This window comes from Clupea harengus, chromosome 11 (assembly GCF_900700415.2).
Source record: "Clupea harengus chromosome 11, Ch_v2.0.2, whole genome shotgun sequence".
Lineage (NCBI taxonomy): Eukaryota > Metazoa > Chordata > Actinopteri > Clupeiformes > Clupeidae > Clupea > Clupea harengus.
In genome coordinates, this window is record NC_045162.1 from 1,081,710 (window position 1) to 1,094,987 (window position 13,278).

The window sequence follows — 13,278 nt, forward strand, 5'->3', positions numbered from 1 at the left end:
AGGGTGATGTGTTTTGAGGGTGATGTGTTTTGAGGGTGATGTGTGAGGTGAGGTGATGTGTTTTGCAGGTGATGTGTTTTGAGGGTGATGTGTTTTGCAGGTGATGTGTTTTGAGGGTGATGTGTTTTGCAGGTGATGTGTTTTGAGGATGATGTGTTTTGAGGATGATGGTTTGCTGTGAAGCTGGGCTGGCCCAGCAAAGGAGATGGAGGCCCACTTCTCTCCAGCGGTGCCACACACACACACACACACACACACACACACACACACACACACACACACACACGCACGCACGCACACGCACACTTCTCTCCAGTGGTGCTAAATTTGTCTCTATTCTCCTGAGTGGAGCTCCACATGCTTCACTGGTGGTCTGCCCGCCCCCACAGAACACACGCACGCACACACACACACACACACACACGCACACACACGCACACCTACCTTTACCCACCTCCACAAACCCACTTAAGACTATAGAAGGATCTACACACTCAGACACACACACACACACACACAGGTACTTACGCATCATCCACATCACTCTCGGTCTCGCTTTCTGGCCTCTCCCTCTCCCCGTCCCTCTCCTTGTCCCGGTCCGGAGGCTGGTCCTCTGTGATGGGGGTGGGGCGGGGGGGCCCTCTGTCCATCGAGGGGGGGGCATCACAGGCCTCCTTCAGCTGCACCACACACCCCTGGGGCTCTGGGGCGGGGGACGCAGGAGAAGGGGTATCAGGTATCATATCTATTACTGTTTGCGGAGGGAACCTCCAGAGGCTTAGAATGCAATAATGATCACCACTCCTGGGTGACAATTCTGTGATGATTGTATTATTGTGATATATTGTGATTATGTGATTTATTGTGATTTATTGTGATTTATTGTGAAATATTGTGATTTTGTGATCATGTGATTATTGTGATTTATTGTGATTATGTGATTTATTGTGATCATGTGATTATTGTGATTTATTGTGATTTATTGTGCTATATTGTATTATTGTGATATATTGTGTCTGTGATTTTGTGATTATGTGATTATTGTGATTTACTCAACATAAACAGAATTGCCGGGCAGCCTCTCCCTCTTCATCTCCTTTTATATCACATTATGCTAAAGGTATTAATACTGATAAAGTGGCCATATTACATACTGTTAATGGTTTACCTAAGTTTATCTTTATCTGTTTATCAAATTGATGTTTACTAACCAAATTTTCTCTTGACCTTTGCCCAAAAATGCCAATGGCCGTGTAAACTTTGTTCCTCATCACCATATCCATTAAGTAAATAACACACACACACACACACACACACACACACACACTCATCACCATATCCATTAAGTAAATATAAGCATATTAGGCAGCCGAGCTCTGTCCACTCACTTCGTCTCTTTGTTCCCCTCCTAATCTAGACTGTCTCCACTGTGGGATGCTGCTGTAGTCTCTCCACCTCATCTACACACACACACACACACACACCCTCCTAGTCTAGACTGTCTCCGCTGTGGGATGCTGCTGTAGTCTCTCCACCTGATCTACACACACACACACACACACACACACACCCTCCTAGTCTAGACTGTCTCCGCTGTGGGATGCTGCTGTAGTCTCTCCACCTGATCTACACACACACACACACACACCCTCCTAGTCTAGACTGTCTCCGCTGTGGGATGCTGCTGTAGTCTCTCCACCTGATCTACACACACACACACACACACACACACACCCTCCTAGTCTAGACTGTCTCCGCTGTGGGATGCTGCTGTAGTCTCTCCACCTGATCTACACACACACCCTCCTAGTCTAGACTGTCTCCGCTGTGGGATGCTGCTGTAGTCTCTCCACCTGATCTACACACACACACACACACACACACACACACACACACCCTCCTAGTCTAGACTGTCTCCGCTGTGGGATGCTGCTGTAGTCTCTCCACCTGATCTACACACACACACACACACACACCCTCCTAGTCTAGACTGTATCTGCTGTGGGATGCTGCTGTAGTCTCTCCACCTGATCTACACACACACACACACACACCCTCCTAGTCTAGACTGTATCTGCTGTGGGATGCTGCTGTAGTCTCTCCACCTGATCTACACACACACACACACCCTCCTAGTCTAGACTGTCCCCGCTGTGGGATGCTGCTGTAGTCTCTCCACCTGATCTACCAGCAGAAACTCTCTGTCTACACCTACCCAGCCCAACTATAAGAGCACACTGTAAACCCACTAAGCCCAATCTTATCCACAATCAATTTTGTATGCATCATATATATATATATATATATATATATAATGCATACAAAATTGCTAGTGGATATATATATATATACCATCTTATATTTGTATGTATCGTGTACATTTGCCACATGTATGCCAGCATGCTTGTGCTTATGCACCCTTAACATACACATCAGTGCCAACAGACCTGCGGCCGGGGAGCGGGCAGTTTTTGGGTAAGGGGCTTAGCTCACCTTTCTTCAGAATGGCCGCCTGCGGCTGATTGACAGGTTGTTGTCCCTCCCCCGTCTGAGACACTGGATCCGGTTGGGTGGGTGCAAGGAAGGGAACCAATGAATGCCATGGAAACACTGGGACTGACCGGGGCTCCACGTTGGTCCACACTGCAGGGGAAAACGGCAGCAGAGGACATGTTTACCAGTCTGCCATCACACACACACACACACACACACACACACACACACACACACACACACACACACACACACACACACGACACAACGGCAGCAGAGGACATGTTTACCAGTCTGCCATCACACACACACACACACACACACACACACTAGACACAACGGCAGCAGAGGACATGTTTACCAGTCTGCCATCACACACACACACTAGACACAACGGTAGCAGAGGACATGTTTACCAGTCTGCTATCACACACGCACACACACACACTAGACACACACACACAACGGCAGCGGAGGACATGTTTACCAGTCTGCCATCACACACACACACACACACACACACACACACACACACACACACACACACACCACACACCGGGAGCAGAGGACATGTTTACCAGTCTGCCATCACACACACACACACACACACACACACACACACACACACACACACACACACACACACCACACACCGGCAGCAGAGGACATGTTTACCAGTCTGCCATCACACACTAGACAACACCAAACAGCCATCAGAGCTTCCTCTCAACGTCTGATGCCTCAGCATTCAGTCACTCTCACTAAACTCTTACCAACTGGTCACAGCATTCAGTCAGTCACTCTCACTAACTGGTCACAGCATCCAGGGTGAACACACTAACACATGAACACACTAACACATGAACCTCATGGAGCCTGCAGTCTTTTGGGTGCCAAACGTCAATCTGGGGGGTGTGCTTCCCCAGAAAGCTGTGCTTTTCTGTCCGTTGTTAAATGACCAGCCTCACTGTAGTACTGGCCACTAGTGACCTCACAGAGGGCTGTGCCATGTGACTCTCTAGCTGTGCCAGTCTTCCATACAGGCTGTGCCCACGTAACTGGTCTGCAGGCTGCGCCCATGTAACTGGTCTGCGCCCATGTAACTGGTCTGCGCCCACGTAACTGGTCTGCAGGCTGCGCCCATGTAACTGGTCTGCGCCCATGTAACTGGTCTGCGCCCACGTAACTGGTCTGCAGTCTGCGCCCACGTAACTGGTCTGCGCCCACGTAACTGGTCTGCAGGCTGCGCCCATGTAACTGGTCTGCGCCCACGTAACTGGTCTGCAGTCTGCGCCCACGTAACTGGTCTGCAGTCTGCGCCCACGTAACTGGTCTGCGCCCACGTAACTGGTCTGCAGGCTGCGCCCACGTAACTGGTCTGCAGGCTGCGCCCATGTAACTGGTCTGCGCCCACGTAACTGGTCTGCGCCCACGTAACTGGTCTGCAGTCTGCGCCCACGTAACTGGTCTGCAGTCTGCGCCCACGTAACTGGTCTGCGCCCACGTAACTGGTCTGCAGGCTGCGCCCACGTAACTGGTCTGCGCCCACGTAACTGGTCTGCAGTCTGCGCCCACGTAACTGGTCTGCAGTCTGCGCCCATGTAACTGGTTTGCAGTCTGCGCCCACGTAACTGGTCTGCGCCCACGTAACTGGTCTGCAGGCTGCGCCCACGTAACTGGTCTGCGCCCACGTAACTGGTCTGCAGTCTGCGCCCACGTAACTGGTCTGCAGGCTGTGCCCACGTAACTGGTCTGCGCCCACGTAACTGGTCTGCAGTCTGCGCCCACGTAACTGGTCTGCAGGCTGCGCCCATGTAACTGGTCTGCGCCCACATAACTGGTCTGCGCCCACGTAACTGGTCTGCGCCCACATAACTGGTCTGCAGTCTGCGCCCACGTAACTGGTCTGCGCCCACGTAACTGGTCTGCGCCCACGTAACTGGTCTGCAGGCTGCGCCCACGTAACTGGTCTGCGCCCACGTAACTGGTCTGCAGTCTGCGCCCACGTAACTGGTCTGCGCCCACGTAACTGGTCTGCAGGCTGCGCCCACGTAACTGGTCTGCAGGCTGCGCCCACGTAACTGGTCTGCAGGCTGCGCCCACGTAACTGGTCTGCAGGCTGTGCCCATGTAACTGGTCTGCGCCCACGTAACTGGTCTGCAGGCTGCGCCCACGTAACTGGTCTGCGCCCACGTAACTGGTCTGCAGTCTGCGCCCACGTAACTGGTCTGCAGTCTGCGCCCACGTAACTGGTCTGCGCCCACGTAACTGGTCTGCAGGCTGTGCCCATGTAACTGGACTGCACCCACGTAACTGGTCTGCACCCACGTAACTGGTCTGCACCCATCTAACTGGTCTGCAGTCTGCGCCCACGTAACTGGTCTGCAGGCTGTGCCCACGTAACTGGTCTGCGCCCACGTAACTGGTCTGCAGTCTGCGCCCACGTAACTGGTCTGCAGGCTGCGCCCATGTAACTGGTCTGCGCCCACATAACTGGTCTGCGCCCACGTAACTGGTCTGCAGTCTGCGCCCACGTAACTGGTCTGCAGTCTGCGCCCACGTAACTGGTCTGCAGGCTGCGCCCACGTAACTGGTCTGCGCCCACGTAACTGGTCTGCAGTCTGCGCCCACGTAACTGGTCTGCAGTCTGCGCCCATGTAACTGGTTTGCAGTCTGCGCCCACGTAACTGGTCTGCGCCCACGTAACTGGTCTGCAGGCTGCGCCCACGTAACTGGTCTGCGCCCACGTAACTGGTCTGCAGTCTGCGCCCACGTAACTGGTCTGCAGGCTGTGCCCACGTAACTGGTCTGCGCCCACGTAACTGGTCTGCAGTCTGCGCCCACGTAACTGGTCTGCAGGCTGCGCCCATGTAACTGGTCTGCGCCCACATAACTGGTCTGCGCCCACGTAACTGGTCTGCGCCCACATAACTGGTCTGCAGTCTGCGCCCACGTAACTGGTCTGCGCCCACGTAACTGGTCTGCAGGCTGCGCCCACGTAACTGGTCTGCGCCCACGTAACTGGTCTGCAGTCTGCGCCCACGTAACTGGTCTGCAGGCTGCGCCCACGTAACTGGTCTGCAGGCTGCGCCCACGTAACTGGTCTGCAGGCTGCGCCCACGTAACTGGTCTGCAGGCTGCGCCCACGTAACTGGTCTGCAGGCTGTGCCCATGTAACTGGTCTGCGCCCACGTAACTGGTCTGCAGGCTGCGCCCACGTAACTGGTCTGCGCCCACGTAACTGGTCTGCAGTCTGCGCCCACGTAACTGGTCTGCAGTCTGCGCCCACGTAACTGGTCTGCGCCCACGTAACTGGTCTGCAGGCTGCGCCCACGTAACTGGTCTGCAGGCTGTGCCCATGTAACTGGTCTGCGCCCACGTAACTGGTCTGCAGGCTGCGCCCACGTAACTGGTCTGCGCCCACGTAACTGGTCTGCAGTCTGCGCCCACGTAACTGGTCTGCAGTCTGCGCCCACGTAACTGGTCTGCGCCCACGTAACTGGTCTGCAGGCTGCGCCCACGTAACTGGTCTGCGCCCACGTAACTGGTCTGCAGTCTGCGCCCACGTAACTGGTCTGCAGTCTGCGCCCACGTAACTGGTCTGCAGGCTGCGCCCATGTAACTGGTCTGCGCCCACATAACTGGTCTGCGCCCACGTAACTGGTCTGCGCCCACATAACTGGTCTGCAGTCTGCGCCCACGTAACTGGTCTGCGCCCACGTAACTGGTCTGCGCCCACGTAACTGGTCTGCAGGCTGCGCCCACGTAACTGGTCTGCGCCCACGTAACTGGTCTGCAGTCTGCGCCCACGTAACTGGTCTGCGCCCACGTAACTGGTCTGCAGGCTGCGCCCACGTAACTGGTCTGCAGGCTGCGCCCACGTAACTGGTCTGCAGGCTGCGCCCACGTAACTGGTCTGCAGGCTGTGCCCATGTAACTGGTCTGCGCCCACGTAACTGGTCTGCAGGCTGCGCCCACGTAACTGGTCTGCGCCCACGTAACTGGTCTGCAGTCTGCGCCCACGTAACTGGTCTGCAGTCTGCGCCCACGTAACTGGTCTGCGCCCACGTAACTGGTCTGCAGGCTGCGCCCACGTAACTGGTCTGCAGGCTGTGCCCATGTAACTGGTCTGCGCCCACGTAACTGGTCTGCAGGCTGCGCCCACGTAACTGGTCTGCGCCCACGTAACTGGTCTGCAGTCTGCGCCCACGTAACTGGTCTGCAGTCTGCGCCCACGTAACTGGTCTGCGCCCACGTAACTGGTCTGCAGGCTGCGCCCACGTAACTGGACTGCAGGCTGCGCCCACGTAACTGGTCTGCAGGCTGTGCCCATGTAACTGGACTGCACCCACGTAACTGGTCTGCACCCACGTAACTGGTCTGCACCCATCTAACTGGTCTGCAGTCTGCGCCCACGTAACTGGTCTGCAGGCTGTGCCCACGTAACTGGTCTGCGCCCACGTAACTGGTCTGCAGTCTGCGCCCACGTAACTGGTCTGCAGGCTGCGCCCATGTAACTGGTCTGCGCCCACATAACTGGTCTGCGCCCACGTAACTGGTCTGCGCCCACATAACTGGTCTGCAGTCTGCGCCCACGTAACTGGTCTGCGCCCACGTAACTGGTCTGCGCCCACGTAACTGGTCTGCAGGCTGTGCCCACGTAACTGGTCTGCGCCCACGTAACTGGTCTGCAGTCTGCGCCCACGTAACTGGTCTGCGCCCACGTAACTGGTCTGCAGGCTGCGCCCACGTAACTGGTCTGCAGGCTGCGCCCACGTAACTGGTCTGCAGGCTGCGCCCACGTAACTGGTCTGCAGGCTGTGCCCATGTAACTGGTCTGCGCCCACGTAACTGGTCTGCAGGCTGCGCCCACGTAACTGGTCTGCGCCCACGTAACTGGTCTGCAGTCTGCGCCCACGTAACTGGTCTGCAGTCTGCGCCCACGTAACTGGTCTGCGCCCACGTAACTGGTCTGCAGGCTGCGCCCACGTAACTGGACTGCAGGCTGCGCCCACGTAACTGGTCTGCAGGCTGCGCCCACGTAACTGGTCTGCGCCCACGTAACTGGTCTGCAGTCTGCGCCCACGTAACTGGTCTGCAGGCTGCGCCCATGTAACTGGTCTGCGCCCACATAACTGGTCTGCGCCCACGTAACTGGTCTGCGCCCACATAACTGGTCTGCAGTCTGCGCCCACGTAACTGGTCTGCGCCCACGTAACTGGTCTGCGCCCACGTAACTGGTCTGCAGGCTGTGCCCACGTAACTGGTCTGCGCCCACGTAACTGGTCTGCAGTCTGCGCCCACGTAACTGGTCTGCGCCCACGTAACTGGTCTGCAGGCTGCGCCCACGTAACTGGTCTGCAGGCTGCGCCCACGTAACTGGTCTGCAGGCTGCGCCCACGTAACTGGTCTGCAGGCTGTGCCCATGTAACTGGTCTGCGCCCACGTAACTGGTCTGCAGGCTGCGCCCACGTAACTGGTCTGCGCCCACGTAACTGGTCTGCAGTCTGCGCCCACGTAACTGGTCTGCAGTCTGCGCCCACGTAACTGGTCTGCGCCCACGTAACTGGTCTGCAGGCTGCGCCCACGTAACTGGACTGCAGGCTGTGCCCATGTAACTGGACTGCACCCACGTAACTGGTCTGCACCCACGTAACTGGTCTGCACCCATCTAACTGGTCTGCAGGCTGCGCCCACGTAACTGGTCTGCAGGCTGCGCCCACATAACTGGACTGCATGTGGGGACCTGTGTGCAGTGAGGAAACCCCATTCCCTGATGCTTTGAGAAACATGCTCTATATGTTATGTTCTATGTTATGTTATGTTCTATATGTTCAGCCTACATGTTGAAGAGATATGCTAGCCTACATGTTCAGCCTACATGTTGACGAGACATGCTAGCCTAGAATTTATGGATTTAGCCTCCTTGCTACACGGCCGCCTCCCAGTGGGACAGCGCTGGGTGGGGCCCTAATCTAATCTGGAAGAGTGGGACAGTGGTGGTGGGACCCTAATCTGGAAGAGTGGGTGGGGCCCTAATCTGGAAGAGTGGGGCCCTAATCTGGAAGAGTGGGACAGTGCTGGGTGGAGCCCTCATCTGCAAGAGTGGCCATTACAAAGCAGATATCTGAGTTCATCTCTTCTGTTTGCCTCCCTCGAGTTCACTGGCCTCTAAACATCTGCTTCATCGCCGATGACCCAAGCCATGCGCAGCACAGAGAGACACACTGCCCCGGTAGATCAGAACCGGGGGTTACATCAGAACATGGGGTCAGGGTTGGCTATGAACACACACACACTGCCCCGTCAGATCAGAACATGGGGTCAGGGTTGGCTATGAACACACACACACTGCCCCGTCAGATCAGAACATGGGGTTAGGGTTGGCTATGAACACACACACACACTGCCCCGTCAGATCAGAACATGGGGTCAGGGTTGGCTATGAACACACACACACTGCCCCGTCAGATCAGAACATGGGGTTAGGGTTGGCTATGAACACACACACTGCCCCGGTAGATCAGAACCTGGGGTTGCTGCTGACACTCATTTCATTTAAAGGACAGACAAAAAACTAAAGAGGAGAGAGAGGAGGCGCAGCTCTAATACTCCTGGACAAGCCCACTACACAACCAACAGGTCTCAAGAACTACACAACCAACAGGGATCAAGGAACAGCCCACTACACAACCAACAGGGTCAAAGAACAGCCCACAACCAACAGGGATCAAGGAACAGCCCACCACACAACCAACAAGGAACAGCCCACTACACAACCAACAAGGAACAGCCCACTACACAACCAACAAGGAACAGCCCACTACACAACCAACAAGGTCAAAGAACAGCCCACAACCAACAGGGATTAAGGAACAGCCCACCACACAACCAACAAGGAACAGCCCACTACACAACCAACAAGGAACAGCCCACTACACAACCAACAAGGAACAGCCCACTACACAACCAACAAGGTCAAAGAACAGCCCACAACCAACAGGGATCAAGGAACAGCCCACCACACAACCAACAGGGTTCAAGGAACAGCCCACTACACAACCAACAGGACTCAAGGAACAGCCCACTACACAACCAACAGGACTCAAGGAACAGCCCACTACACACCCAACAGGACTCAAGGAACAGCCCACTACACACCCAACAGGTCTGTGGAGAAGCACACGCACAGCAGCACTTTTCAAAACAGATTACAGTGTGAGAAAAGAAATGACAGTGTGGAGTGATGATTACCAAACATGCTGAGTCCCTGGCGAAGATACTGGGGGCTTTCAGACGAAAACATGGCTGTATAAAATCCTTACTTGAGATGACAGTGGAATTATTAATAATTGAGAAAAAAACACGTAATTTTCGACAACAAAATACAAAAATCTTCTTCAAAAACACTCAATGTCAATTGTTTATTGTTTTCTTCAAAAATGAATGGAGGTGCGGGTCCATCCGATAAAACCAGAGAAAAAAATCTCAAGCCTCCGCCTCAAGTCGTCTGCAGGTAAACTGAAGTCCGTGGGTATAAACAGTCTCATGCGATAGCGGCACCGCTGCTAGCTCGCACTCGGGGCTGCCTTCGCCGACATCGCCGTAGAGATGCACACAAGCGGAGCTCGTGTGTGTCCTGGCTGTTTTCTTGCTGTTGTGTCAGCCAGATTTATTGAAAACACGGTGAAATCAATCCAGTCGGTCCCTCTGACATCATCTCTGATTTGAAGCCACAAACACACTGAGACCGCGCTACGACAGTTGTTTTACAGTTGCTGGCGAACTGTACGAAAATAACAAATACAATGTAAATCCATCAAATATCATATAGAAATAAGTGGCAACGCGTTAACGCGCATAACAGGACTGCAAACTCTGCCTTCTTTTTTTTGGTCCAGTTATCCCTAGCGCCTCCCTCTCGGCTGTTTGTTTACATTTACAGATCTCTGCGGCGACGGAAGGGTTAAAGTAGGCCTCACTTACATCCTCGGGCTCGAGTAGCACTGCTGTCCGAGACTCAGCCTATTGGTATAATAAATGTTGCAGGCTTTTGCACACATGTGTGTACACCTATCAAATTGTGGAACAACCTTTACCTCCACGCCAGCAGCAAACGTTGTGTAGTTAAGATAAATCTAATGAACCCATCAGCGGCTAACAGATATGCTATGAGCTATCGTGAAGTTGCTAGCTATAGCTAGGATAGGTTTGCTGCGCGCTGGCTAAAAAGCCCGTATGCTTATTTTGGCCACAACTTCGTTTTTAATGCGGGAGGCTACATTCGCTAAAGCGAATTTGGCTGTGCGCTCTATCTTCAAACTTAGACGCAGCACCGTGCACAGATATTAAACAAACTAGCATGTATACTGAAGCTGTTAGCTAAGCATACTTGCAAAACATGGATAAAACTGTGATGCACGGTTATATTATCTTCAGTGCAGTGGGATTGCTTCACATCAGGGCATAGTACATCGCTATCTGTGTCAGGAAACCTACGAGTCCGTTACTTTGCCAGATAAGCACAAGAAAGAGGTTTATTTTAGTCTGCTGCACAATGTGCACCTCTCTCTGTAATCTATGATTGACGCAAGCGCGGCGATACAGGGCCAGTGTGCGGGTTACATCCGAACCTCTTTGGCAGAACTGATGTGGTTTTCCCCAGAAACTGCATCAGGTTGGGGCAGACGCGCTCCAAAGGAGTCCATCCCCCGGGTCCGCCCCTGGTCCTGTTCCTGCAGCCTCGGAGACGGTGCCATCATGTCGCAGCAGTAGCCAGCCGGTCTACATCCGTCAACAACCGATATCTGACCAGACACACACAGCTCTCGGAGCACAACGCCTAGAACATTAGACTGTAACTATACGAGCAAGAACTGCGATGTAATTTGTGAAAATCTCTCAAAACGACGACCAGCCAGGTCAGTCCGGTCCCAGTCAAGACGCTATCCACCGGAGTATGGAGGGGGAGAGGGATTGTGTCAGGTTAGTTACTGTAGCAGTCAACAATCACTCTAAAAGCAGAAGCAAAGAGGCGGAATCAAGCCCTAAGTAAATCCACGACCGCACTGTTGAATCTGAAGGCTCACTATACCACAACGGCCTATAATAGAACAGCCTACTGTATCACCAGATAGAAAAAAATGGGCACTTGAGACCAATTTCTTTACAAATCGGTACTTCAAAGCTAAGTGGAATGATCTAAAAATAAAACGTTCTGTATGTGTACATTAGATTAGGTTAGAGGTGGGGATATGTGGATGTTTTTTTTTTTACAGATTTTGTACAGTATTATTCGCATTCGCCATTACTTTACAGCTTATCGTTGTAGATGTTCCACTAAACACGTTACATCTGTTCGCGTTGCTCCAGATAGTTAATTCCACAAAAAATGATGACTTGCAAGTCCACAAACCGATAGTGACGTTCCACTTCTCTTTTTAAGTGACACCTTCGCCACCCTCTCCACTTACACACATTTACCCAGATACACACAAACGCCTCGCTTTGCCTCCCTTAAAAACACACGATCACGGCCCGTCACTGTCAACCGAGATATTAACTTGATGGCACTTGATATTAGGCAACTGGTCGAACCCCGCTGTGACAAACAGCGGTGCGACACCGCCTCTGGTCGGCTGTTTTAGTCCTTACTCCGGACCGGAAAGAACGAGCTGATCACGTTTACAACCGAAGAGAACCGGAGAAGAGATGCTCCTCGGCGGTGTGTAGTAACAGCAGATCGGGGAGTCCGGCGCAGTGCTCGTGCTGCAGTGGGGTCACTCCGATCCGCGGCTCACTGCGGGGCGCGTCCGCTCGCGCCTAAATACTCGATGAGGATTCGTAGTAAAAAAAAAATCGCTGTATCACATCATTCACTTGGCCTCGACTCTTCCCCTCGAATTCTTCCCCTCGAGCCTCCCTGGCTATTTTCTTTCTTGCCTTCCCTCCCTCTTCCTCCTCCTTTACGCGCGCGGCTGCCCCCCTGTCGCTCTTTCAGTGTGCCAACCTCGCCCAGCCTGCGCCCCGCCCAGTGGTCGTCCTGTGCCTCATTCCATTGGTGGACAAAACCACCTGTCATCTTGCCGCCACGATCACTGATTGGTTCACGTGTGCGCTGGAATGTCAGTCATATGCAAATCCGACTGGGCGTCTCGCTGGGGCTTGTTCTAAAAAGCAGCTCATGAATATTAACCAGCACACAAAAGTGGGGCATGGCTTCACATTGGCTAGCGTAACATTCCGTCCTATTGTGACGTTTTAGTTGGCGTTGTTTTATTGGTTCGAATTATACAACCTTACTGAACCACAATACTTACTTTACAGAGACCCGCCTCCTGAGTTCCCTGATTGGATTAAAACGTTGGAATGGCTAAAGATAGATGGAGATGTCTACGAATGGTAAAGAGCCAGTCAGATTTAGTCCACCAAATCCAATAACACAACTTGTACAAGGTCCCGCCTTTCCACAGTCTGCTCCAACCTCTCACTGCAGCTACAGTGTCCGAGCAGAGGGGCCCGCAAACACAACACACAGGTATATAATAAACACTTTGGCAAATTCAAATCACAAACTTCTATGAAGTTATGATAAATTGTAAGAGGTCAGTTATCTGGTAAGGTTGTTTTAAACAGTATTGGCCATGCGTGTGGTACACCTACACAGACACACACTTACACACACACACACTTACACAGGCAGACTCCTGAGGTTGTTTTATACAGTATTGGCCATGCGTGTGGTACACCTACACACACACACACACACACTTACACAGGCAGACT

At 53.2% G+C, this 13,278-nt stretch overlaps 1 protein-coding gene across 3 annotated transcripts in view; it reads right to left on the bottom strand.

The window, feature by feature from the left end:
• The window catches only part of cicb (capicua transcriptional repressor b), a 33,891-nt gene extending 21,030 nt beyond the window's left edge, over positions 1 to 12,861 (bottom strand). For 2 of the 3 annotated variants that reach the window (XM_031575678.2, XM_031575677.2), the window contains exons 1-3: positions 9,748 to 12,860; positions 2,494 to 2,643; positions 529 to 703 (exon numbers count right to left, since the gene is read on the bottom strand). In XM_031575678.2, coding sequence (XP_031431538.1) covers positions 529 to 703; positions 2,494 to 2,643; positions 9,748 to 9,799 — 377 coding nt within the window. In that variant the 5' untranslated portion in view covers positions 9,800 to 12,860. Of the gene's footprint in view, positions 1 to 528; positions 704 to 2,493; positions 2,644 to 9,747 lie in introns of all 3 variants that reach the window. The other variant, XM_031575679.2, reaches the window with a different exon arrangement.
• Positions 12,862 to 13,278: the final 417 nt, after the last annotated feature.